We start from the raw sequence: 24671 nt of genomic DNA on the forward strand, positions 1-24671 counted from the left end.
TGGAAACCAGTTTGGCAGTTCCTCCAAATATTTTTTTTGTGTGTCAGTGCTGGGGATTGAACCCCGGTCCTTGTGCATTCTAGGCAAATACTCTACCACCGAGCGACACCCCCAGTTCTCAAAATATTAAAGACTGCATGTGCACTTAGCAGTTCCACTCCTAGGTGTATACTGAAAAATTGAACATTTGTTCATATTAAGAAATTGTATATGTAATATATTTATTACAGCATTGTCCCTAATAATCAAAAGGTGGAAACAAGTCAGCTGCAGAGGCACAAGCCTGTAATTCCAGGAATTTGGGAGGCTTAGGCAGGATTGCAAGCTAGAGGCCAGCCTCAGCAATTTAACTTCAGGCCCTAGCAACTTAGTGAGCCCCTGTCTAAATATAAAATATAAAAAAAGGAGCTGGGGAGGTAGTTCAGTAGTAAAGTGCCCCTATGTTCAATCCTCAGTACCAATTTAAAAAAAGAAAAAAGCCAGAAAATGAAAAAACAACAAAACTCCAAAAACCCAAATGTCCATAAACAGAAAAATAAACAAAATATGGTGTATTCATACAATGGAATATTATTTGGCAGTAAAAGGGACAAACTAAAATGTGGATGAACTTTGAAACCATAATGCTAAGTGAAGCCAGTTACAAGACACTGGGTGAATTACATGTAGTATGTGAATTGTATCTCCGTTGTTTTGAAAACTGTATTTCATGAATTAAAAGACAAATCATAAACACGGTAGTTACACTGTTTAAGGTTACATAGCTACTGGCACATGCCTGTAATCCCAGCGACTCAGAAGGCTGAGGCAGGAAGATGGCAGGTTGGAGGCCTGCCTGAAGAAATTGAGCAACACCCTGCCTCAAAACTTAAAAAGGGTTGGGGACGTAGCTCTGTGGTAAAGTGCCCTTGGGTTCAATCTCTAGTACCAGGAGGGGAAAAAAAAAAAGAGTTACTACACCGAGCTCCTCGTTTTCAAAGCCAAGTAATGCATTTACTATTAGCAGTCTATGGCAATTTTTTATTTTTCAGTACTAGGAACTGAATCCAGGACTTCCCACAGGCTAGACAAGCATTCTACCACTGAACTACTTCCCTAGCCCTTTTTAATTCTTTGCTTTTTAGTCTCTTTAATTTTCTTCATGCAGTGTTTGTTGCTATTCTCTCAGTAGAACGTAAGCACCAGGAAGGCTGGGATTTGATGCTTACTTCTGTATGTCCAGCCCCTAGTTCTGAGCTTGGCACAATGGATTAAATCAGTAGTAGTTGAAATAAAAAAATAAGTTCAGAAGCTTAAGTGAGGGAAGAGAGAAATTTCTGATTTGGGTACTGGTGACAACAGAGATGGAAACAGAATGGCGAGGGAGACATCACATGTAGGATATGACCCAGTTTGGGATATCTGAGGTGTATGTGGGAGAGATACCCAGGGGAAATTGGGTATACAGGTGAAGAAAAGATTTGAGAGTTCCATGATCAAAATGGCTATGGGGTCAGAAGGATAGCCTGTTCTAAGATAAGAGTAGACAGTGGCTATCTGGAGAGATCACATCCCATCTCAAAGAACCACCGTGAGAAAGCATATCCAGCATCAGTAGATTTTCAGAAGCTGAAAACCAAGACTTCCATGTAAAAACTTGCCTGCAAGCTATACCTCACCTTCTGGTCACCTGTTTGACTTCTGTTGGGGAAATCTTGAGTAGTTGTGGTAGAGAATAGTAGATAAATCTTTACTAAGGAAATGGTACACTTGGAATAAGCCCACCCAATTAATTCTAGGGTGTTAAGGAGAGCCAGTTCAGATAGCCCAGTTTAGCACTCCACTTGTTAAGGGCTACTTTATAATGCTAAGTGCAAAATAGAAGTTGCCAATGGTATGTTTCACAGATCAGTCCCGCTTTCCAAAATATTATAAGCATATGGTTAGAAAAATACCCAGAATGTTAACCTTGAAAATTAACAATGGTCATCTCTTGACAGGTAGGATGATGGGGCACTTTCTCTTCATACTTTCCAATTGTATGAACTGCTTTACAATGACCATGTTTGCTTCCCCCAAACCAACAGGTTTGTAAAAATCATAGATCTTGGACATTAACATTACTATGCATATACATACATTTGCAGGTACACATAGAAAGGAACCTGAACAATAGACAAGAAAGGACGACTGTGGCTACCATGGGGAAAGGAGTGGATTTGAGAAAGGCTGGCATCAGGTGAAGGGGAAACTTGGTATTTTGTTCAATGTCTCTGTATTGTTTCAATCTTATATGAATTCCAAGGTTGTAGAAAAGTAATGCAAAAACTTCATTTTCAACACTAACCAACCCATCCATTAAGAACCTGAACAACTCCCCAAGAGGGGGGTGGTTGTGAGGAGATGGCCAGTATTGTTCTCATCCCTGCCTTACCGCAGGACCCAGTCCAACCCCCACCAAGCGACCCATACAGATTGAAGGAGGAGCCAGGGGGCCTCATTGTAACACTCATTTTTATATAAATATCCGCAAGTCATGTTACAGAATAAGCCCCACCGGGGGAAAAAGTCAACGTTATGGTTTTGTTAAAGTGAGCCCTGCCTTAGGTCGGGCCCCAGCCTGGAGGCGCCTCTGCTTTGGGAAGGCTGGGGCTGCTGCCATGAGGCTGCTGAAGAAGCTGCCTGTGTCGTCCACCCCTGGGCCAACCCCCTTCTTTGGTGTATGGTACATGGTGACCTTCTCTGCCCCCCCTCCAGCTGGGGCAGGGTTCTGGAGAACAGGGTTCTGTGGAGCAGGGCCCAGGAGTCCTGGGGGCACTTGGAAATTGGGAAGAGAGGGACTGAGCCATTAAGAGGTGGAGTCTGAGGCTTAGAGGTTGAGCCTTTTGGAGCTGGGGGCACACAGTTAACAGGAACAAGTTGGGGGGAACCTGGGCTGTCAGCCAAGCAGAAAGGATCTTATCCTTCCCTCTAGCCTAGGTCCCTAGGTCCATTCCCCTGTTGGTCCACCTCCTGCTAGACCCCATATTCCCAGGGACAAGCCCTGGGTTCCTGCCTGTCCCCTCCCGGCTCTCCCCCTGCAAACCCCCCTCCCCCCACAGAGAGGCCAGAGGCTAGGAACACAGCACCAGTCTGAGGATTTAATTAACCAGGAAGGGGACTGTTGGGAGGGGCACCCCTGTAAAAATGTACAAAAGGTCTGGGGGGCTATGTGGGAAGGGGTAATATGTACATGGAACCCCCTTTCCTTTGGCCCCTCCTCTCCCAGCCCTAGGAGGGCATGAGGACTTGGGTGGTAGGTGAAGGGGAGGGGGGCACTTTGGCCTCTGGCTTAGTGAGCCCTTGGGGAGGCAGGTCAAGGACCTAGAGGCCCTTAGAGGGGGCAATGGTGCACCTCAGGTCTGAGCCATGACCTCTGAAATGACCCCCAATCTCATGTACACACATACCTCTCTCTAGAGGTTTGTGACCTCTACCCTCCCAGTGACCCCACACTCCTTGTGAAACTTGACCTCATGGGGGTTGGGGATTCTGCTCCCAGGTCCATGACCTCAGAGATGGCCATGAGGTCATAACCTTTGCCCTCCAGCCCTGGCTTAAAACCTCAGTCCTAGAACCTTATCAAAAGGAAGGGGGAATAGAGCTTTGCCCCTGCCCCTCCCCTCCCCTCACCTGTCAGCCCGGGCTGGGCCAGGGGCTCTAGGTGGGGAACTGGGCCGAGGGGCGGGCACGAGTGGAGGTGGTGCCCCCAAAAGGGCTCCTGGTGGGGTTTTGCTGAGAAGGTGAGGGGTTCCTGGAGCCGCAGCAGGTGGCGGTGGTGGTGCCAAGCGGCTGTATAGTAGGGGATGAGCAGGCTCTAGACCATAGAGGCGGGCAGCAGCCACGGCCCCTGGTCCGGTCAGCTCCTCACCTGCCTCATAGAAGCGGGGTGGCCTAGCAAGGCGTGGGGGCCCTGCCAACCAGGTTGGCTCCAGGAAACCCGCACAGCGCTCTGGTGGACTAGGGCCCAAAAAGGGGGGTGGCCGGGGCCTCTCGAACAGCAGGTGAAGGCCCTGAGGCCCAGTGGCTGCAGCAGCAGCTGCAGCAGCGGCGGCGGCAGCGGCGGCTGCAGCAGCAGCAGCCTCTTCTTTCCGCTCTTCCTTTACCCGCACAGATTCCTTGGCTGGCCGGGCCCCTTCCTCACCAGCCCGGGCCTTGGGAGTAGCAGGAGAAACGCGGAGCTGGGGCCGTGAGAAGGGGAGGTCCCTGGGGGGGGCAGGTGTAGAGGAAGAGAATGAAGGTATCCACAGAGGTGAAGAGGCTGGGGCAGGTGTAGCTGCAGAGGGGCAGGGGAGGCAGACCTGTCCTTCTCCTCCTTGGTGATAGAGGGCTCCCTCCGCTCCACAGGCCGCTCCTTGTCTGAGCCTGGTGTCCGGGCGGCCTCAGGGGGCCGGACCCAGGCAGGAAAGGCCAGAGGACTGCGGTGCAGGCGGCCCCATGGGTCTGGGGGGGAAGCGAAGGCTGGTGGGGCCCCTGGGCTTTCTTTCTGGGCAAAGACGGCGCCGGAGTCTGGGCAGAGGGTGAAGTAGAAAGTGACAGGGGCCAGGAGGGGAAGGCCCCACGCAGGCATCCCCTTAGACCCTGCCTGAGCATGCAACCCCAGTGCTACAGCCCCACCCACCCCACCCCACCCAGCACTCACTGAATGTGGGGCTGCCCAGGCCTCCAAAGGCCCCGTTGGAGAGGGCAGCCAAGGAGGCGAAGCTTGTGGGACGCCCAAAGGGATCTGTGGGAGAAAAGGGGGATGGTCAGAGCATGGGGCAGCCAGCTCTGATCAGGTACAAAGAACTGGCAGGGAAGAGGCAGGTCGGCAAGCCGGCCAGAGCCCTTAAGTTGCTTGGTTTTAACCACCATATGCTGAGCATTTTCACGGTCCAGGCAAGGCTCTGAACTTTGACATGCATTATGCTGTTTAGCCTTACAACAAATCCCATGAGGCAGTTTGGATCATTCTCACTTTTAAGATGAAACAGGCTCAGAGAGGTGAAATGACTTGCCAACGGTCATCTAGTTGAGAGTGAAACTATCAACCCAGGGCCTCTCTGACACCAGAGGTCAAACTTTTACCCATTTCCCTTATACCAGCTACTTGGACACACCTTAGCAGATCCCACCTCTAGCAAGTTATTCCCCTGCAGACTTCTGCGGGCTTCTAACATGCAAAGCCCTTCCTAGCCTGACCCTAACTTCATGCATGTATCACACGGCCATCAGAACAACTAGCCTATCCTCCCACGGGAACCTGTATGCCAACAGGCTCAAAGCGTTCTTCCCCCACACCCAGGTAAACTCTCTCCCAAAGTCTCCAAGTTCCTTAGGAGTCAGGGGGTCATGCTCTCCCCTGGGCCTATACAGCCTCCCTCCTCCACCCTCCTCTCCCAGGTGGCACGCTACCCCCCTACCACTGGCTACTTTAGAGATAGGGGTCTGAGCTGGCAGAGGCTGAGAATCACCCTGGCCTTCCCTACTCCTACCACAGATACGGAAATCATGGCTCAGAGCGGATAGAGTAACTTGCCCAAGGTCATAAAGCAAATGGAACCAGGTCTACCCCATTCTAGCTACTTCTTGAGTCTGATTTCCATTCCCAGTTCAAGAACATCTGGAAGTCTGAGACAAGGCCTGGGTTGCCCAACATGCCCTTGGCTCTTACCAATGTGGGTGCTGGGGCTCAGGAAGGGTCCGTGGGCCCCGGGAGCTGCCGTGAAAGGGTTGGCTGCAGCATGGACGGCACCTGGGGCAGAGAGGTGGGAGACTCTGATGAGGCTAAGTGGGTGCAAAGTGGGCCTCGGCTATAAATGGGAAACCTCAGGCCCTGAGAGGGCTGGCCAGACTCACCAGTCGCAGTGAAGAGGGAGGCCGGGTGGGAGAGCTCCTGCCCAGGGGGCAGGGCCCCATAGGGACCCGGAAGGCAGGGCAGGAGGTCGTTCCGAAAGTCAAGCTTGTGGGAGTCACCCTGCGTGGGACACCGGGAGAGGGGCAGTGAGTGAGGAGCGCTTGTGCTTTTTTTTTTTTCTATGTCTCTTTAAGTCCCTGCTTCTTGCTGTCCCACCCTTATCTCCCCTCCAAGGATTGGCTGGCACTAAGAGGGGACTTGGGTGCTATCCCCTGCCTCTCTCAGAGCCTTATCTGACCATCCCTGTAATCAGCCAGAGAATACAGGTGCTAACTGCTCATTAGTGACAGGACAGGAGAAAATGTTTCTGCTGTTCTTTGTTGAAGGTAGATGCCCAAAGCTCAGGCCACCCCTGACTCTCAGACCCACTTCCCCAGCCCTCCAGCCCCAGTACCTTCATCTTTTCCTGGTGTCTCAGGATCATGTAAGCCACACGTACGTGCATGGCACACCACTTCCCTGGTTTCTGCCGCCCCAGAAGGATGACCAAAGGCAAAGGGAAGGAAAGAACGTTCACTCATCACCCACTCCAAGCCTGGTCCTGGGCCCAGCCTTGCCACACAACATCCCCACTCGTCATCCCTAAAATTGAGGGATGACTAAGTTCATTTTAAAGCCTAGGAAACTGAGGCTCAGAGAGATAAACTGTCTTACCCAAGGTCCCATGGCCAGTTACATCTGAGCTCAGGTCTGCAACTTTAAAGCCCTTCACTTTCTACTGTTTCATATCTGGCTGCCTCCACGTCTTAACCTACTCACTCTTTCCCAGTAGGACCCACCCCCTCAGCCAAACACGCTGACACACCAGCCCCCAGCCTCATGCAGCCTGAGGTCTTCACCAAACTCACCCTCAAAGGTGGCCGGAAATGGTCGGGGATCTAGGGATGGCAAAGGAGAGATTGGAGGAGATTCAGACCTGTTTACTGACCTGGGTGTCTCATCTCCATTGTACCCACTTACCCCCAGACACTTCCCTGAGACTCTATGCCTCTCTCTAACTTTTCCTTCCTGTGTCAAAACTCCTTTCCCATCTCTCCCACTCTAGGCATCTCTCCTCCAGCACCAAGTTCTGAACCTGGCCCCAGGGAGGTGCCTGTTGGGATGGCTAGTGGGTGGCTTAGAGCAGGAGGACAGATTTCTCAATTAGGGAAGACATCCTATTAATAACTTTATATAATGGGGGTTTGTTTAAGATTTTTTTAGATTAAAACACCCATTAAGGAAGTTGAAAAACCTCTGGTCTAGTCTACCCTCTAGGAAACATATTCCATGCTTTTCACAATGTTCCCAGAGCCATGGGGTCTAAGCCTGCTACAAGTGCCAAGGGGAAGAGAAGGCTCTGGGTCCCCAGCCACTTCACAAAGGGGAAGCTTAATTGTTATGGCCAGGGCTTCCTGGTATGATATCATTTGGGAAAAAATTTAAAAGTTCTGTGACTTAAATTTGAAAACCCCCACAAAAACCACTGTCCTCAGGCCGAGGGTATAGTTCAACAGTACAATGCATGGGCAAAGCCCTGGGCTTGATCCCCAGCTCCACAAAAAACAAAATCAAAGAACAAAATACTGTCCTGGTAATTATCTTTTTCCTGGGACAACCTCAAGAAACTCCTATCCCTCATGTCTGGTAAATTCTGGTGTTTATGTAAATTCTCTCCTTAGCTACCCAGGAACACCCCAATCGTGTATTAAAGAGAAGAGCCAGTGGTTTACTCTCAAGACAACCCTGCTTTCCCATCAACATGTGTACTAGCTCCCCCAGGATCTGCCCTGGCCCCCCTCACCTGTGTCCCCTTTTGGGGGAGCCCGCTCGGCACTGGCCCCAGTCGTGGTGGCAGCTCAGGGTTCGTGCTCTGGGAAAGGGGAGTGGAGGGATCAGACCGGAGAGCTGGCACCAAGCATAAAAGGAGTCTAGAACCAAGCTGGGGTATGGGACAGGCAAGGGAGCATGGCTTTGCAAAAACCTGGGTCCAAAAGGGAGGGCAGGAGGCTAGACATGGTTTGGGTAAGTGGGAAGAAGGTATGTGGATCCAGGGTGTCTGGGTTTGTAAAGGGCAGGAGGTGGCAACAGTGTCTGAATTGGGAGCTCACCTTGGGCTGGAAGGCCCCCTGCAGGGAGCCAAAGGAGACAGCCGGCGGGAGGCCCGGAGGTAGCCCGGGCACTGCGGGAGGGAAGGCCGTGTACGGCTGTGGAGAGAAGGGGACTAGTCCAAGCAGGGAGTGGAGGTGCAGCCCAGCTCTGGTCTGCCCATCAGTCCTCTGGCCTCCACCCTAAACCCCCCAGGGAGCTTTCCCAGGTTCAAGACTCTTGCTTTGGGGGCTGAAGACTGGACCTGAACAGTCAGGCCACACGCAGTGATGCATCCATGCCCACACACCACAAACAAACACACACTCACTCACATTATGTCGGAAAAGGCCTTCCATCTTTCCTGGGTATTTCTCAAACTAGGGAAGAGAAGGGAAGAGTAAGCTGCCAGCCAGGGACCCAGGGCCTTCCCCTGGAAGCCATACCCTCCCCCCAGGCCTCTGAGCCTCATCAATGGGCCCAATGAGGAGCTCACCATGTGGGGGCCGTGGGGTGGCAGCAGGCCCGGGGGATAAGGGGTGAAGTGCTGGTGGGTGTGCTGGTGGGTGTGCTGGTGCTGGTGGTTGTGCTGGTGGAACTGGAAGGCCAGGGGCCGGGCCGAGCCCCCTGCCCCCACCACCTCAGGGCCACCCTGGGCATTCAGGTAGCGAGAGTTCAGGTCCTGGCCGATCAGGTCCTGCTCTGTGGGAGGGGAGGGGTAGAAGGCTTTAACTTCTGTGGCCACCAAGTCAGCCTCCTTGGGCCCAGGTGACTGGCCTTCCCTCTGGCCTTGAGCCACTCCCTCCTCAATCCTTGCTGTCTGCTGAGGCCCAGATGCCCCAAAGCCAACTGGGCCCAAGCTCAGGGCCATGGCCCCCCACCCCCCGGCCAGGACCCCAAACTCACCAGAAAGGGCGTTAGCGGCTGAGGCCCCAGGGTGCCCTGGCACCTGCAGCAGGGGTGGGGGAGGGGGCAGGGTGGGGCCAGGGGAGAACAAGGAGGGGTGGTGGGGCGGTGGGGGGGGCCGCAGCCCAGGAGGGGGGAAGCTGTGGGTGGACAAAGGCAGGGGCAGTGAGGGCGTCGGGGGCCGGTGGGTGAGCTGCGCGGACGAGGAGGAGGCAGATGAGGAGGAAGAGGACGAAGAGGATGATGAGGGGGGAGGCTGAGCCACGGGAGGGGCCGGGGCCTTGGGGGGCGGCCGTGAAGAGCTGGGGAGAGAAGTGGGGAGATGAGTGAGGGGGTTGGGAGGTGCCAGCTCTGACGGGAGGGGGTCAGAAGCCTGGGTGATACCGTGACCCTGGTTCTCCAACACAGGAGATGGCAGAACCTGGCCCCCAGGAACTCCCCCGGGGAACCCATCCTCAGACTGAGGTGCCTCCCACTCCCGACAACCCCCTCTTCTCCTTCTCTAGGTCTCTTCTTCCACACAGCTGCCTCTGCCGTATCCAGCCATATGACTTTCCCTTTTCTGACTCAACCACAGCACAAAACAAATCACTCATTTTGACGCTTAATTACAACAGGCCACCTGGGTTCCCACCCTAAGACAGTGGAAGCAGCACCTCATTGGCCTGTCCTGGGATTCAGGAGACCTGAATTCTAGGCCCATCATGCCATGAACACCCTGGGTGACCTTGAGCAAGTCACTGCCCCTCTCTGAGCCTTAGTTTTCTCAATAATAACAACAATGATAATGATGATGACAACAACAGTTATAGCATCGATAACAAGAACATCAATAATTCTTACCCTTTGGTGAGCACTTACTGTAGGCCAAGTGCTGGCACCTGCTTTATAAGCTAATGCAAGTCTCCAAACATTTCACACCACCTTCCCAAGTATTGCCACAGCCACGAACCATCTGTACTACACCAGTTATTTCTTTCTATAGCTTAACTTTCTTTTTTAACCTCACCCTGAGCAGTACCACCTGAAATCAAGGAGTTGAGGTATTTTGCTAGAGCACATGACTACTTCATAGGTTACTCAGGTTAAGACCTGTCATCATTCCACGTCCCCACTAAATGAGTATACACACTTTGGGAAACACTGCATTCACTCAGAATTAATCCTCACAACAGCTTTAGTATGAAGGTATCATTATTATTTCATTTCACAGAAAATAGGAAATTGAGGCTCAGAGGGGTTAAATGACTTGTCAAAAATCACACAGCCAATAAGTGGCAGAGCAATAATTTGAATCCAGGTCTGACTGACACCAAAGCCAGCACTCTTAATCATCATGTCAGCATTTCCCAAAGTATGTTCCAAAGAACACTATTCCTAGCAGATGCACCTTGTGAAAAGTTCTCACCGGTCAAAAAAAAAAAATAAAAATAAAAATAAAAAATAAATAAATAAAAAATTGGGTACACAACAAACTGGATTACCCTGCACATAAATATATCAAGGGCTCAGAAAAATCCTTTAAAATTTGCTTCACCCAATGTCTCTCAAACTTTTCAGCCTCAGAATCCTTTTTCAAGGCACACCCCACAGGTATCATCCCATGTCCCAGTTACAGAGCGCAAGGGTGGCGCCAAAATAACCATGCCCATCCAGATCACAGCAAACCCCTGGACCACTCACCTGCCAGTGCTGAGGTCCAGACTGCTGCCATAGGGAGAAGTGCGGAGGCCGAAGGGCGAGACCCGAAGCTGCAGCTGGGGTTGGGGTGGGGGTGGCAGACTGGGGGTGGCCGGCAAGGGTGCTGGGGGTGAGACAGGAGGCCGAGGGGCCGGTGGAGGCGGTGGTTCCTTTGGGGGGAAAGGCACTAGCAGCGGGTCGGGCCCTGGGGGCTGCTCCTGGCTCCGCTCCAGGCCCGACACTTTAGGGACCACGGAGAGTTTAGCTTCACAGTTCCCATTGAAGGCGCCGTGGGGGCCCGAGGCTGTGAGGGCAGGATGGCAGACATGCTCAGTTGAGGCTCATGCTCACCCAATTTCCCTCCCTTGCTTCCATCCCAGCCCTTGGGACCAACCTTTGCTGGTTGAGACAGTAAAGGATGGGTCAAGGTCATCATCGGAGACCTAGGGAAGAAGAGAATCAAGTTGTAGTTGGGCGAGGCCTCCACCTAGGAAGGACAACAGCTTCTGGAGCCTGCCAGAAATTGGTGGCGGCAGCAAGTCTACTCCCCATCAGCTTAACTGAAATCCATTGGATTGTGGGTACTGGGGAGGGTCTAAGTTTGGAGATAGAAGTGAAGTAACTGAGCCCAAGAATCTGCTAGGCAAGAACTCAATCAAGGCAGCATTGAAGTGTCAGAGAAATGGAAAATCAAAGAAAAAAAATGTCAGATATCACTAACTGCTGGCCCCCAGGACAGTGTTAACAAAAATCTTTTAACTGCTAAGATTTTGAAACCTGGAGATTCCCCATTAAAAACCCAGAGTTCAGGTTTTCTTGAGAATGGGTCCCCATTTTCATGTGGCAACAGTCAGCTAAAATTGGATAGTGGTCATCCCCTTTATATGGACAACTCTCTGTGTCACCACAGTCCCTGACCAGCCAACTTCTGAGGGAAACAAGGCATACAACAGGAAGTGCAAATTTAGTTACTAGAGTAATTGTGTATAGCACTACCTGCTAGGATGTATCACTACAAATCAATCAAATCAGCTGTAATCATAAACAAATATACTTCTAAAGGATAAGCTCCTACACTGATTACAATGGTTTAGTGTCCTTACTGCCACGACAAACATCTCTGCTCAGACTCTCACCCGTGAAACCCATGTTGTAAAAGGTGAAATGGCCAGTAGGAAAGACCACCTCTGTTCCAGTCATTCTGAATTCCCATGAACCAGTGGTAGCTCTGAGAGCTTTGGAAAGGATGGGTCACCAAGATATGGATCTTTCTCTGGTTAGCTAGCCATGTGCCCTCCCAATCCCCCATCTTTCTCCCAAAAGACCAATTCAGGCTCAATCTAACCCATGTTCCCCACTCAAGATGAGGCTGTCTGTTGTATGTAGGCCTTTAAACTGCAGTTCATATTCCAGGCTGGGACCCTGCCCGCCCAGTATATTCTAGCTCCACTCACCCTCTCATCCAGATCACTTTCCGCATCACACTGGAGAAGGAAAGAGAATGCGTGTCAGGATAGGGAAAGGGAGTGAGGCCCAAGAGGGAGGGGGAGGAGCCAGGACAGGTAGATAGCACTTACTATGTATCCAGCTTCCAGAGAGTGACGGGAGAAGGCCTGAGAAAGACCAGAGTCCAGAGGTAAGGGAGGCTGACTAGCCAGGTAACTGGATAAAGTCTCAACTCCCAGCAAGGCATTCAAGGTCCCTCTCATGGTCTATTTTCAACCTCTTTTTGTAGCTGCTTCTCTGGCTAGTGCCCATCCCCATTCTCTTGTCATTTCCTAAATACACGAAGTTCTTACATTTATGCATGTTGACCCCAAACAACTTTTCTCCATTCCTCCTCTTAGCAAACTTCTGACTACTTCAGGGCCTGACTAAGCCATCCTAGGGGGCTTTCCCTAACCACAACCCTCCTCCCATCCCCAGGCAAAATGAGTGGCTTCCTCATGGGGGTTTCTGCAGCATCTCTTCCACACCACTCCCAAGATAAGGCCTTGTATAGCTTTTCTCAATCTTAAGTCCAGGAGTTTGATTGTTGACCATTTTCTTTCCTACTAAACTGCCACCACCTCAAAGGAAGGGCAGGGTCCACATCTAATTTATGGTTCAACTAAGTTCCTTTGATGTGTCTCTTAAAATTATCAACACTTTTGAAACAAACGTAGTATCAACCAAAAGCAGGCGAGTATGACAGTAGACAAATCTTGAGTCAGACCTGGATAGAGGAAAGCTGGGGGGTCAAATTTGCTATGCCTTCCTCTATGCCCTGTAGTCTAAGGTTAGTGTTAGGGTTTAGGATGCACTGCTGACAGAAAACCAGCCTATGTTAAAGACATTCTAGTCAAAGAGTTTTAAAGGATGGAGATCTGGAACACCTCACCTCTTTCCTTCTCCGCTTATTGGGCCATTTGCGGGCCCGATCCCCAGGGGGCCGGCCAGGCTCCCGATCAGAGCTGTCCCCTGGCTCCCCAGTGGCCCCACTGGAGCCCCCCCTCTTCCGTTTCCCAGAATGCTTCAGCCGATGTTCCAGTCGCTCTGGGGGCTGAAGAGATGCATCCTTCTGTGGAGGAGGAGGTGGGACTGAAGTGGATGGAAAAAGAAAAGCTTCCCACCTCTTTAGGGGTGACCAGGCCGACAAAGTGCCTCTCAGGCCCGGTAACCTGGTTGGTCCCTGGAGACTAGCTCTACCTCCTCCCACCCCAGGGTGGGGCAGAGGCCTGGCCAGAGGAGCCGGTTGCTCTGGTTTGGGGTGCCAGCATTCCCCCCTCAACCCCACCCACTCTAGGCACTGTACCCTTCTCTCTGCCCTCTGAAACCCCCAAAGGCCCCCAGCCCCATCAGGCCCCACCTGCAAGGCCTCGAGGCTGGCGAAGCTAGCGATGGCGAAGCCATCGATCAAGTCCTCCTCTTCTTCTTCCTCCTCCTCAGGCTCCTCCTCGGCTTCCCCGTCTTCTGCGCCCCCCTCCTCCTCCTCCTCTTCCTCCTCCCCGCGGCTGCCCGAGCCGGCGGGTCGCTTCCGAGCTCGGGGTCGCGGGGGCCGAGGCCTAGGACGGGGACGCCGCCGTCTCGGGCCCCCGGGCCGTTCTCCAGAAGAAGCTGACGACCAGGGCCTGGTGGGCGGCGGCGGTGACGACGAGGACGAAGAACCGCGCGGGGCGGCCAACAAGGCCCGGGGCGCGTCGCCGCCTGGACCTCGGCGGCGCCGCTGTTCCCGGTCTCGGTCTCGGCGCGAGCAGCGTCTCCGCCGCCGCTCCCCCTCAGCTGCCCAGCCCGGGCCCGGGGCCGCGGCCGTCTCCATGGTGACGGCCCTCAGCGCCGCATCCGGAGGCGGCGGGGCCTGAAGCGGCCTGTCGGCAGGCCCGGGGTCGCAGGCGCGACGTTGGCGGCTGCACAGGGACGAGAGGGCCACGGCTTCCCCTTTAAAGCAGGATCTGCTGGCCCCGAGCTTGCCCCAAGGCCAAGGCCCCGAGAGCCGGCGCCGCCCCCGGGGCGACAAGCCCGAGGGCCCCCCCCCTGTGGGGCCGACTGGGCCGAGACGGCGAAAACGGGCGGCCGTCCCTTTAAGGTGAGGCCTCAAGTTGTCCAGACCCTGGCCCCTTTAAGACTACCCGACACAGTCCGACTGGCCTACTGCGGTGGCCGCCCCCTGCCAGGGGTCGAGGCAAGTCTCCCCGAGGAAGAGGAAGGGCCGCCCCTTTAAAAGGGGCCGAAAGCTCGACCCGAAACGCAGACCTCCCCTTTAAGAGTGTCTCAAGTCCTCCGGCTAAAAGAGGCCACCCCTTTAAGGAGTCCAGGGTCCTTCAAACAGCCGGCCCTCCCTTTAAGGGATCAGGAGTTTGTTTCTAGTCCTCCACAAACGGCCACTTCCCCTTTAAGCTGGGTTTAAAGGACTTCTTGCGTAGGCGGCGTAAAGGTGGGAAACCCCACTCGCCCCAATCCTTCCAACAGCACAATTCTCAACTTGTCAGCTTCTGTTCGACGTTTCCCCTTTAAGGCTGGCGCTGGAGTCTGCCGAGTTCGGCGGCCACCCCTTTAAGGAGATTTAAAGGGGCCTCCTCCGGGCCCAGCTCCTCCAGCCTCCGCCTCCGGTCGCCATGAAAGGTGCGAGGGGGGGCGGGGCCGCGGGGCCAGCCCTCCGAAGCCCCGGATGTGAGGCACCGGTGACGGGTAGAGCTTCTCTGTCCGCCGACATAAAAGTCTCTTCCTCCTTTCCTCCGTCTCTGTCTGACTTGAGCGTTGGGAATCCGGAACGGCCGTTGGGGAGCGAAGGAACTCCAGCGCACCCTCCCGCTGTCTCCTTTGGAGTCTTGGGCCTCTTCTCCGCCAGGACTTCCCTACCCCTCCTCCCTCTTCCTCCTCAGCCTACGCCTCCTTCCTCTCTCTGCCTCCTCCCACTCCCCGCCCCCTTCCCCTCACCCCCCACAGGCTCAGTCGTTGATAGGTTGGCAAGACTACGTCAAAGCGAAGGGCGGAGCCAAACTCCCGGGGATAGGTAATATGTAACCGCCCTCAAATCTTGGATTGGGTTACGTAGGATTAGCTCCGCCCTTCCTCGAGTCTTGTGACTCGACTGGTTAGAAGTAGGTGTTTGGGGCGGTCCCATGGATGGCTCCGCCTCTTCCTGCTCTTCGTTTATTGGACGCCTTCTGACGGCGTCGACGAAAGTAGTTGAGATGCAGTGCCGGAGTTTAGAGGGCAGTTGGCCGCTGGGCGGCGCGTGGCTGCGGAAGGTGCGGTTCGACCAGTTACGTCGTGTCTGCCTTTCCGCCGCTTGGCGTTTAGCGCACGCGCATGGTAATGCCACCCTCTTGGCAGGTCTCTGGGAGGATCACTCAAGCGGCGCGAGGTGGCCTCAGTATGTCGCTTTTTTTTGCGAGTGCCAGAGTTGCGGGATTGAGATGTGTCAGTTACCGTTTGGTTCAATAGTGCTGGCCTATCCTCTCTGAACGCTAACAAGAAACACTTTGCACTTGTATGCACTTTATCATATGTTAACTCATTTGGTAATTATTCGCCCCGTTTTACAGGAAGGGTGGGGAACTGAAGACAGCTAGGATCTATCTCTGTTCCGGAATCTGTCCTCTGGCCCCTGCTCCGCACAGCCTCTAAATTATGAGAGTCACTCTGACCTCTTGTTGCCTGGGTTACTGGTTTAATGTGAACATAGCACTCACATGCTTACCTTGTTTTCTCATCTATAAATTGGTATAATTCCCTCTCACAGGACTGCCTGTCATAGGTGTTGTAGGTGTGCAATAATAGCTGGTTGCACTTAGCGCTTGAATTCAGCAGCAGATCTTGTCCTGCAGATTGGGAGGAATTCAGGGCCATCTTGATCAAGGCCTTAGTCTAATCTGGGCCTTTCAGACTCCATATAAACCAGGGTCCCAGTTTTGGTATCATCTGAAGCTTTTTCAAGGATACCACTCCAAACAGAATTCTCAAATCAAGAGAGCAGATCCAATGACTATTCCATCTCCTCTTTGTCCCAAAGCCTTCTCATCTTCCCTGGCATCACCTCCCTTTTCCTAGTTTTTTTTTTTTTTTGGTGGAGGGGTTGTGTGGTGGCCTATGCCTGTAATCCCAGCCCCTGGGGAGACTGAGGCAGGAGAATTTCGAGTTCAAGGCCAGCCTCCAGCAATTCAGCGAACCCTAAGCAACTCAGTGAGACCCTGTCTCTAAATAAAATATAAAAAGGGTTTGGGAATGTGGCTCAATGGCTAAGTGTCTCTGGGTTCAATTTCCATTACACCCCCCCCCCAAAAAAAAAAGCCTCGCCCTTTGGAGGGGCCAATATAGAAATATCAGTCAGAACTGTCAGTCAGTTTCAAACTCAGCTAGAGACACAAAAGAATCTGAAACATATTGAACTTTACTAGAAATATAGATTAAAAAATATAACTGCCTCAGAGAGGTTTCTCCTCCCTCCAGATGGATGGACAGACAAACAGAGCTTCTAGGGTTGATGAGGCTGCTCCCCATCTATTTCTTCCTCCTCCAGGAACAAGGCATCTAGCTCCTTCAGCCGCTGCTGCAGCAGGGGTCCCACATCTGGGCTGGGTACCAGATTGGGAGTAAGGGTTCTGCTAGCTGCTGCCCGGACCCCACGGGATGGCCGCCGGGACCGGGGAAGACTGCTGTCCCGAAATTCTACAGCCCGCCGGAGCTTCCTGGAGCTGGTGAAAATCAGAGTCCCGTTGCGCTCCCGGGGTTCCTCAAAGATGGTCTCAAAGGTCCTGGACCAGGTAGGGAGAGGAGCTGTTTACCAACAGGCCCCTGTTTTCTGGCTCTCCTCTACCACCCTCAAGCTTTCAAAGTTCCTCACCTCCTGGTTGTGGGTGATTGATAATTCTTGTTGGTATAAATTTCTTCCAAGCTGAACTCCTTCTTGTTTAACCTGGGAGCAAAGATCAGAGGCCACTGAGAAACCTTGGGCCAGTGGGGCCTGAAGAAGGGCTAGGTAAGACCTGGTCTGTATTTCAGTTTCTGGATCATGCCAGGGCCAGGAGTGCTGTGTGAGGCAGATAGGAAGTTCTAAGCACAAACCATGTCCATGCCAAACTGACTCCTTCAGGCTGGACTGTGCTCCCTGAGAGGAGACAAAGCCATACTTCAGGGGACATGAGCTTCCATCTGCTTAACCAAGGCAGCTCCCTGCCCAGTGAATCTCTCACCTGACTGGTCTAGGCAGCCCCATTGGTGTAAGGTTTAGTTGAGGACGGACTGGTGTCTTGCGTATTCTGAATCGAGAAACCTTTCCCATGGTCTGCAAAAGTGGTGTAGGTGGTGAAAGAGTGGCATGAGCTCAGGCTTCCATTTGTCTTTTCCCCCTCATCTGTAAACCTACCTTGGTCTCAGGATCTGAAAGCACCTGGTCCTTTGAGGCTCTTGGCTCCTTCCCCTTGGTTGAACCCAGTCTGCAGAGAGAGCCCAGTCTGCTCAGGGACAAACAAGATTCACAGCAATATCCCCATCTCCTTCCCACTGGCTACTTAAGGAAGGAAGTTGGACCCAGGCTGTGGCCAGGGCTTCAAGGAAGATTTATTGAGTGCACTACCTGGATTCTGCTGGTTCGGAGAAGGAGGAAGTAGATGCAGTGGACGAGCAAGATGTGGCGAGAGAAGGGGAGGCCACCACTCCTCCAAGTGGGAAGACCTCTTTCCGGAGACAGGGCCGAGGGGGTGGTGGGGCTTGGGCCATCTCCCCACCACCCACAGTGTGCCGTCGGGGCCTGGACCGGCTTGTATGGGATGGAACAGGGGGCCACGTGCAGGTACCTCGGCCAGGGGGCCCCAGATCAGGGCAGGAGTAGCTTCGGCCCAGAGAAAGCTTAGGGAGAGGTGCTGGGGTATTACGGTCCTGAGCCCGCCACTGGCGGATAGGGGGCCGGGGACTAACAGATGCAGTGCCCTCAGCCTGGGACTGCTCAGCCTCTGAGATGGCAATCTTCAACTCCAGCTTCATTGGAGGTGATGGGGGTGGGGCCCGTGGGGTCTTGTTGGGTGTGAGGAAGATGTCAGCGAAACTCTCCAGCTTGGAGCGGACGGATCGGAAGAGGGGTGCCAAGCCCCAGGGACTGAGGCGGGGGCGTAAAAGACTGGACGGTGGTGGGGTCGAGGGGGGCTCCAGAGCAGGATCTGGGGCTAAGGAAAGGAGAGGGTCAGAGGTAGGCATTCCTCAGCTGTGGGAGTCTAAGCCCCAACTTAGTAGCCTTGGCCTGTCCCAAACACTAATCTTTGTCCATAGAGGAATAAACCCACTTCTAAATATGAAGTCCTACAATTAGGAGTTGAACCTCAAAGCCTCTAAAATCTAAATCCCATTTTCATGTACTATATTCTGTTCCAGAAGGACCCCACCCCCACCCCTGTACCTGACACTTCCAAGTTCAACTAATATTTCTAGGAAATCTTAGTTTTCAGTCTCAATTCTCTACCTGAGTCTTACCTGGTGGTGGGCTTTCTGGAGGGTTTGCAGGAAGGGTGGATGGCTGGAATGAAGGTTCTAGGTCCTCAGGTGCAGGCATTAGCTGGTGAACCATTGCCATGGGTTCAACTCTGAGATTAAGGGGCAAGGTAAAGGCTGGGGGTGAGGGCTTCCAGGTCTAGATCCCACCTAAGCCACCACCTTCCCTTTCTTTAGTTTTTGGGTTTTTTTGTTTTGTTTTGTTTTGGTACTGGGGATTAAACCTGGGACACTCTGTCACTGAACTATATCTCCAACCCTTTTTATTTATTATTTACTTATTTATTTTAATTTTTGGTACCAGGGATTAAACCCAGAGGTGCTTAACCACTAAGCCACATCCCCAGCCCTTTTTCTTTTTTATTTTGAGACATGGTCTCACTAAGTTGCTTAGGGCCTTGCTAAATTGCTGAGGCTGGCTTTGAACTTGAAATTCTCCTGCCTCAGCCTCCCAAGTCTCTAGGATTACAAGCATGGCTCCTCTGTCCCTTAAGGCTTCTAAAGGTGCTACAAGGAAGACTGGAAAGTAAATCCTGATGTCCCTAGATCCAGCTACCTGGATGATGACTGTTTCCTAGATACCTTGATAACCCCTTCCCCAGCCCTCTCACCTTTGTGATGGGACGATGAAGGTGGGGCTCTCATCTGCAAAGTCCTGGATATAAACAAGGGATATTTGTGGAGAGGCAGGGAAGCTCTCTTTGGCTTCCTTAGTTCCCCATGTCCTGACTCTTTCAGTCCCCAAGATTTTCTCATATAATTTTTTCTCAGGTAGTGTATGCTACCCAAAATGCTATAGTTCTTGCCCTGAGAGAAAATTAACCCCAGAGTCAGTTTTCTTATTTCTCTCTTTTATCCCTGCTGGAGTGCCCCAGCTAAACCCCTGACATTTTCTCCCTCAGTTCTCATACCTTAGCTGGGAGTCTGGGACCAGCAATATCTTCCAGCATCACCACCAGGGTAGGTTGGGGGGCCTGGCCCACCTTTGGTGAAGGGTTTTCCTCTGGGACAGGAGTTGTCCTTGATCGCCGTCTCAGGGTGGAAGAGGGCCGATGGATACGACTCAAGGGTTCTCGGCACAAATGCAGTGGGTCGGGAGGCCTAGAGTGGGAAGAGAAAGATCAGTGGGCTCAGCTGTGTCCCCAGCTTACTCCCCATCCTGCCATGCTTACCTGGCGGGTGAAGGCCACTTGACCTGTTGGGGTGGTGAGGCATGCGATTGGCTGCAGAAAGAATCTTGAAGCTTGCTGTATTGCTGTGGAGTGGAGGTCTCCTCTTGGGGGATTAGGGGGACCTGGAAGAGAGAGAGATGTCAAGAGCAAGGTAATGGAATGAGGTTGGACTGAACAGTGTCTCCCTTTACCTAACAGTCCCCTTTCACACAGAGGCAACAAAGATCATGGCTAGAATTCACTCAAATCCCCAAAGAAGAGGGGAATTGGTCTGAATTAAGTGCCAGTATTAGAGATCTTGAACTGCAGATGTGGAATGTGGGAAATCTCAACCAGGTTGTTTGGAGAAATGAAAGAGAGGGTGATCTTGGGTGGGTCACTACCTTACTTTGGGCCTCAGTTTTTCTCATTTGTGCAATGGAGCCAAGGACCCCAGCATGCTTCCCCAAAGAAAAAAGCAGAAGAGTTTCTCATATTTGAAAGTTGTAGGAATGTGGAAGGTGGGGAAGATATGAGCACTGGAGACCCTGCTCAATTCTACGTTGAAGCGGGAACCATGCAGAACTGTAGCATTAGGGAAGCTGCTTGGGCCATAGGCATGAAAATGAGGTGTTTGGACCTCAGAATATTCTTAAGGAATCTAGTCTGACTTTGGTACTGGGGAGTGATGTGCGGGGGGGGTGGGGGGTGGGAGGGGGGGAGAAGGTCTTGCAGTCCAGGGGGCTCACCATGTGGGCAGCCATGACATCTTCCAGCACCACGGCCAGGACCCGCCGAGAGGCCTTTTCCAGGGGCGAAGGGGCCCCCACGGGCTGCAGCCTCGGCCGTTTGGGGCTCCTGGCTTCCCATAATGATCGAGCTAGGGGCTGACGGCACAGACTCGGCCGGCTAGATGAGCTGGAGGGTGAAAGAAGCAGAGGACGGTCTCCTGGAACTGTTGCTGGCTCTGTAGTTTCCCGGTACAGCCGCCAGGACCCCCGTCTCCCCGGCTCAAGACAGGCGGGCGGGGTGCGCTCTCACCTGGAGTCCCCAGGCAAGTCCATGGGGGAAGCGGCGGCTCCGGGGGGTCCCTGGGGGATGCCAGGCTGCGGCCTGGGGCAAGGGGGGAGCAGGGGAGCGGGGAGTGAGGGCCAGCCCCTCCCCCGGGCCTCCGCCCTTCATGGTCCTCCCGCGGCTCCCGGTAACCCACGGACTGGAAGCTTGGTGCGCTGAAGGGCGCCCCCGGCTGGCAGCCCGGGGTGGGTGTACTCCCGCTGCTGCCGCCTTGATCAGCGGTTCACTCGTGCCCTGCCTGGCACCTGCCGCGAGATTCTGGGTTGCAAAGGCCCCAGTTCTCCCACGGTCCTAGCCTCCCAGGGCCTTTGTCCCTGAAGATTCTGCCCTGAGATTCCCCGGGATCCGCTGGGATCCCGGTCCTGGGAGTCTTCGTTTCCGCTGGATGCCTCAGCGATCCTTCTCCCCTCCCGGCGAGTAGCCGAGGATTCCAAAGCAATACTCCACACACCGACGGTCCTCCCTCCCACCAGATCCCTTAGACCGGATTCCTGGGGAAAGAATCCTACAGCGCGGTTCCTCCAATCAGACGCCGCGCGACGCTCCTCCTCCCCCTGTGAGCTTTAGCTCTGCAAAGCTCCACTCCGACAGGGGCGGCCCGAGCTTTGGCATCACGGAACTCAGTCTGGATCCCGGGGGATCCACTGTCAAGCAGATACCCCCTTCACTCCAACCCGGGGAGGTCTCGCCCACAGACACTATCCCACCTTCACCCCCTACCCTGTCCGTATCCCCTCCCAGCGTTCTACCCAGCCCAGGACCAGACAGTTCAAACGCTTCCTATCTCGCCGCCCCCCCCCCCCCCCCGCTCCTGCCCGCTATCCAGCCTCTCCGTGCCCTCCCCCGCGCGCCGCTCACCGCCGCCTCCCGTGGATCCCGGGTCTTCTACAGCTCCCACCTCCGACTCCTTTAAAACCAGCCTTACCCAACGCTGCCCAACCGCCGGAGGCCTTCTTCTCGGAGTCTCCGGGCACCGCCCAATCGCCGGTCCCCGTCTTCCGGGGTGGTAAGAAACTAAGTGAAGCTGCCTGGCGGCCATCATCCCTAGGGGCAAGAAGCCAAATTGGGCAGTACCGCCATTATAGTTGAGGGCAAATATCGTAATCCGGGTTGAACCTCAGTGGACACGATAGCGTCATCTTTTTGAAGGCCAGTTAGTAGCCAAATACTCGGCCAGATTTCTTGAGATGCTGAGGCAACCATAGTGAAGCTAGGGTGCCTCCACGTTTTTTAAGGGCATCTTCCGGTTCTTTCGCTCTTAGGCCAATAAACGTCGACCGACTGCTAACGATTTGTGAAATTCCCAACATCCTAGAGAGGCCTCATTTCAGGCTGGTTCGGCACGATCCTGGGTTCTTCCCCCAGATTCTCACAGCACAGCATCTGAGTTTAGAAAGGAGTTGCGGGGGCTCTGATTCCGAACACCGGAGGTCAAAGACCAGGGCAGGTGCAACCTCAGGCTTCGTTGTTGCATGGTGTCCTGGAGAAATTGGGCCAAGCCGAAGTTGGGAAGAGGTTGGGAGTGTTGAGCTTCATTTCGCCTGAGTTTTGTATGCTTCTTCCTGGAGGAGTGAAGGTGTCTACCAGCCGTGCAAAGGGCTCACTATAGGGGCTCCATTGCAGGAGTTCATAAACCCACCTTAGCTTGCTCGGTGGGCGGGTTCGGCTTCCTTCTTTGTTCGGGACTCCCAGGAGCCACTCTCAGGAGGAGCCTGACTATTGCAGGGCGTAAATTGTCAGGGATCAGGGATGGTCTCTCGCGGCTTGGAGAAACTGCATCATGGAGTTTTTAGCAGGAGCCAGATTGTTGTTGGGGAGGAAGAGGGCATATACCGTCTTCTCGCACTGCGAAGGAGCCCTCACCACTTAAAGTCCATGCCTCCGCTAGTTCTTCCCCAGGATTCCCTGTTCCAAAGCATACCTTGTTTTCTTAATAAAACAAGAGAGCCTGAAGCCTAGAATCTTAGGTTTAAGATCAAGGTGTAGAGGCACCTGCAAGTCTAGAATAATTTTCTTTTGGGAGACTGAGTGATGAAAGTAACGAAATAGAATGATACGGAAAGAACAGAATTGGTAACCAGCAGCGTAGAAAGTGAAGATTCTCCAACTGTGTCTCCAAGGACTCTCTTCCAGATAAAAGTGCTCTCAGGACTACAGTGTCCCTTTGTGACAGGAGGTCTGCTGGATCCTCTGGAAATCATTTATGAGATTTCTGGTGTGAGTAAGCAACAGCTATTCCAGCTAGAGGCATTTTCTCTCTTCCTGAATCTAGTTGACTGTGTGGTGCCTAAAAATATTCCTTGGAGGTATGGTGATACTTAATCCAGTTGTGAGTGCCCGGAGTGTTCTAAACTTTGATAAATCCCGTGTTTAAACACACAGGACCTTTCTAGGCCCCAGGATAGGAAGAGCCTTCAAGAGCAGAGCAAACCTAATCAGATTTTTTATTCTCTAGGTAGCCTGAAGTCTCAACAATACTAAGGGTAAAGGAAGTAGCCCTAGGAGAAGGCCTGGGGGCTGGGGATTTGGTAGATAGAGTCCAACCCTGGGATCCCAACTTAGGGCACAGAATTCATCAAGTTGAAGTCTAAGGTAGACTATAGCAGTCTCAGCTCTCAGCCTACGATGGCCTGGGTGAGTATTCATAGCTTCATGGAATTGGACTCTGCACTTTTTGTGACTCCCATTTCAACAATTCCTACCTTACCCACCATCTGGGTACATATTATAGCATGTGACCAATGTGTGCTGAATGGATCACGTAAACTCCAGTGTGCTGCTGATGGGCTGTTGGTGCACTTTAGTTATCATCCCTCAGAAACTGGACCCCTGAATCTCCCATCTTCTTAACTGTTTTTGGCCTCAGTGGTCTCATATATATGATAGGAACACTAAGCCCTATCATGCCCATCTCAAAACAGACTTGGACAAGGAAGAGCAAGAGAGAAGACACAAAGAGGGAAAAATTTTTTTTTAAAAGTGAAGCTGCGTGCAATGGCACATGCCTGTCATCCCAGTGGCTAGGGAGGCTGAGGCGGGAGAATTGCAAGTTCAAGGCCAGCCTTAGCACTTAGTGAGATCCTGTTTCAAAAAGGGCTGGGGATGTAGCTCAGTGGTAAAGCACCCCTGGGGTTCAGTCCCCAGTACTGCATACAAGAAACTGCTGCTTTTTGCTCTGGGTGCCCTGCTAATTTGGGTTCTCCAGCTTGCTGCTCTGCTCAGAGACCTCTAGCTTGAGCTCCAAAACAGCCAGGGTAGTATGGGCGGGGTTGTGGCTCCAGGGTATTGAGATGGGTGGAATGGGTCGATTTTAGCCCTTTGTCAAGAACCATACCTCAGAAATAATAGGAAGCTTTGGGTTTAGGTTGCTGCTCTGCATTAATCCATTCAACAACATTTTAACACTTCCCAGGTACTATGTCCTGGGGAGACATGCCTGACCCCTAAGAATCAGGAGTTTGCATCCCTGCATTTATATCTCTATATGAGATTGCCATTGGTTCTGATGCTTCCAGCAACTTCAGTCCTCTACTCTGTGGTACTTGATTTAGCCAGGTTTAAGCCTTTCCTGCCAATTTAAGTCCCTTGATGAACATTGAAGCCCCACTTCTGGAGGCTTTTCTACTCTAGCCAGCTACTTCAGATTGTTATTATTATTTTTTAATATATTTTTTAGTGGTCGATGGACCTTTATTTTATTTATTTATATGTGGTGCTGAGAATCGAACCCAGTGTCTCACACATGCTAGGCAAGCGCTTTACCACTGAGCCACAACTCCAGCCTGTTATTATTTTTAATCTGAGAAATCTGGTCCTGCCTACGCTCCACCTCCTCTTTCCCAGTGTAGAGAGCCACTTGTGGTCAGTTTCATCCTTGTCCAGTCCCTCTCTTTTCCTGCAGAGGGATGGTAGGC

At 52.8% G+C, this 24671-nt stretch overlaps 2 protein-coding genes across 7 annotated transcripts; both read right to left on the reverse strand.

The window, feature by feature from the left end:
• Positions 1-2474: 2474 nt before the first annotated feature.
• On the reverse strand, positions 2475-14938 carry Fbrs (fibrosin). Of its 2 annotated transcripts, XM_047533850.1 has the most exons (18): positions 13416-14937; positions 12948-13127; positions 12145-12180; positions 12022-12051; positions 10962-11010; positions 10571-10871; positions 8888-9189; positions 8478-8683; positions 8317-8361; positions 8005-8100; positions 7698-7766; positions 6763-6792; positions 6309-6380; positions 5857-5974; positions 5672-5752; positions 4661-4744; positions 4320-4527; positions 2475-4224 (listed from the first exon to the last, which is right to left on the reverse strand). In XM_047533850.1, the coding sequence occupies exons 1-18, from the start codon at positions 13863-13865 to the stop codon at positions 3648-3650; spliced, it is 2934 nt and encodes a 977-aa protein (XP_047389806.1). In that variant the 5' UTR covers positions 13866-14937; the 3' UTR covers positions 2475-3647. The 2 variants fall into 2 exon arrangements, with proteins under 2 accessions (XP_047389806.1, XP_047389807.1); XM_047533851.1 differs by lacking the exon at positions 8317-8361 and having other exon boundaries at positions 13416-14938.
• A 1483-nt stretch (positions 14939-16421) lies between these two features.
• On the reverse strand, positions 16422-21903 carry Prr14 (proline rich 14). Of its 5 annotated transcripts, none has more exons than XM_047533517.1 (12): positions 21616-21889; positions 20725-20796; positions 20433-20601; positions 19705-19826; positions 19444-19633; positions 19144-19187; positions 18515-18624; positions 17625-18210; positions 17415-17484; positions 17242-17333; positions 16893-16964; positions 16422-16803 (listed from the first exon to the last, which is right to left on the reverse strand). In XM_047533517.1, exons 2-12 carry the CDS (start codon positions 20745-20747, stop codon positions 16524-16526), a joined length of 1758 nt encoding a protein of 585 aa, XP_047389473.1. In that variant the 5' UTR covers positions 20748-20796; positions 21616-21889; the 3' UTR covers positions 16422-16523. The 5 variants fall into 5 exon arrangements, with proteins under 5 accessions (XP_047389473.1, XP_047389470.1, XP_047389471.1 ...); XM_047533514.1 differs by lacking the exon at positions 21616-21889 and adding an exon at positions 21267-21468; XM_047533515.1 differs by lacking the exon at positions 20725-20796 and having other exon boundaries at positions 21616-21886.
• Positions 21904-24671: the final 2768 nt, after the last annotated feature.

Source organism: Sciurus carolinensis, chromosome 18, assembly GCF_902686445.1.
Source record: "Sciurus carolinensis chromosome 18, mSciCar1.2, whole genome shotgun sequence".
NCBI lineage: Eukaryota > Metazoa > Chordata > Mammalia > Rodentia > Sciuridae > Sciurus > Sciurus carolinensis.

Excerpts from the sequence above, each read along its gene's own strand:
- Fbrs (XM_047533850.1), bottom strand. The coding sequence starts at position 13,865 with ATGGAGACGGCCGCGGCCCCGGGCCCGGGCTGGGCAGCTGAGGGGGAG. Across the intron at positions 6,381-6,762 it reads ATTTCCGGCCACCTTTGAGG|AAACCAGGGAAGTGGTGTGC; the intron begins GTGAGTTTGGTG and ends CTGGGGCGGCAG. Across the intron at positions 4,745-5,671 it reads GAGCCCCAGCACCCACATTG|ATCCCTTTGGGCGTCCCACA; the intron begins GTAAGAGCCAAG and ends TTTCTCCCACAG.
- Prr14 (XM_047533517.1), bottom strand. The coding sequence starts at position 20,747 with ATGGACTTGCCTGGGGACTCCAG. Across the intron at positions 18,625-19,143 it reads TTCATCGTCCCATCACAAAG|AGTTGAACCCATGGCAATGG; the intron begins GTGAGAGGGCTG and ends CCTTAATCTCAG. Across the intron at positions 17,485-17,624 it reads TCCGAACCAGCAGAATCCAG|ACTGGGTTCAACCAAGGGGA; the intron begins GTAGTGCACTCA and ends CTCTCTCTGCAG.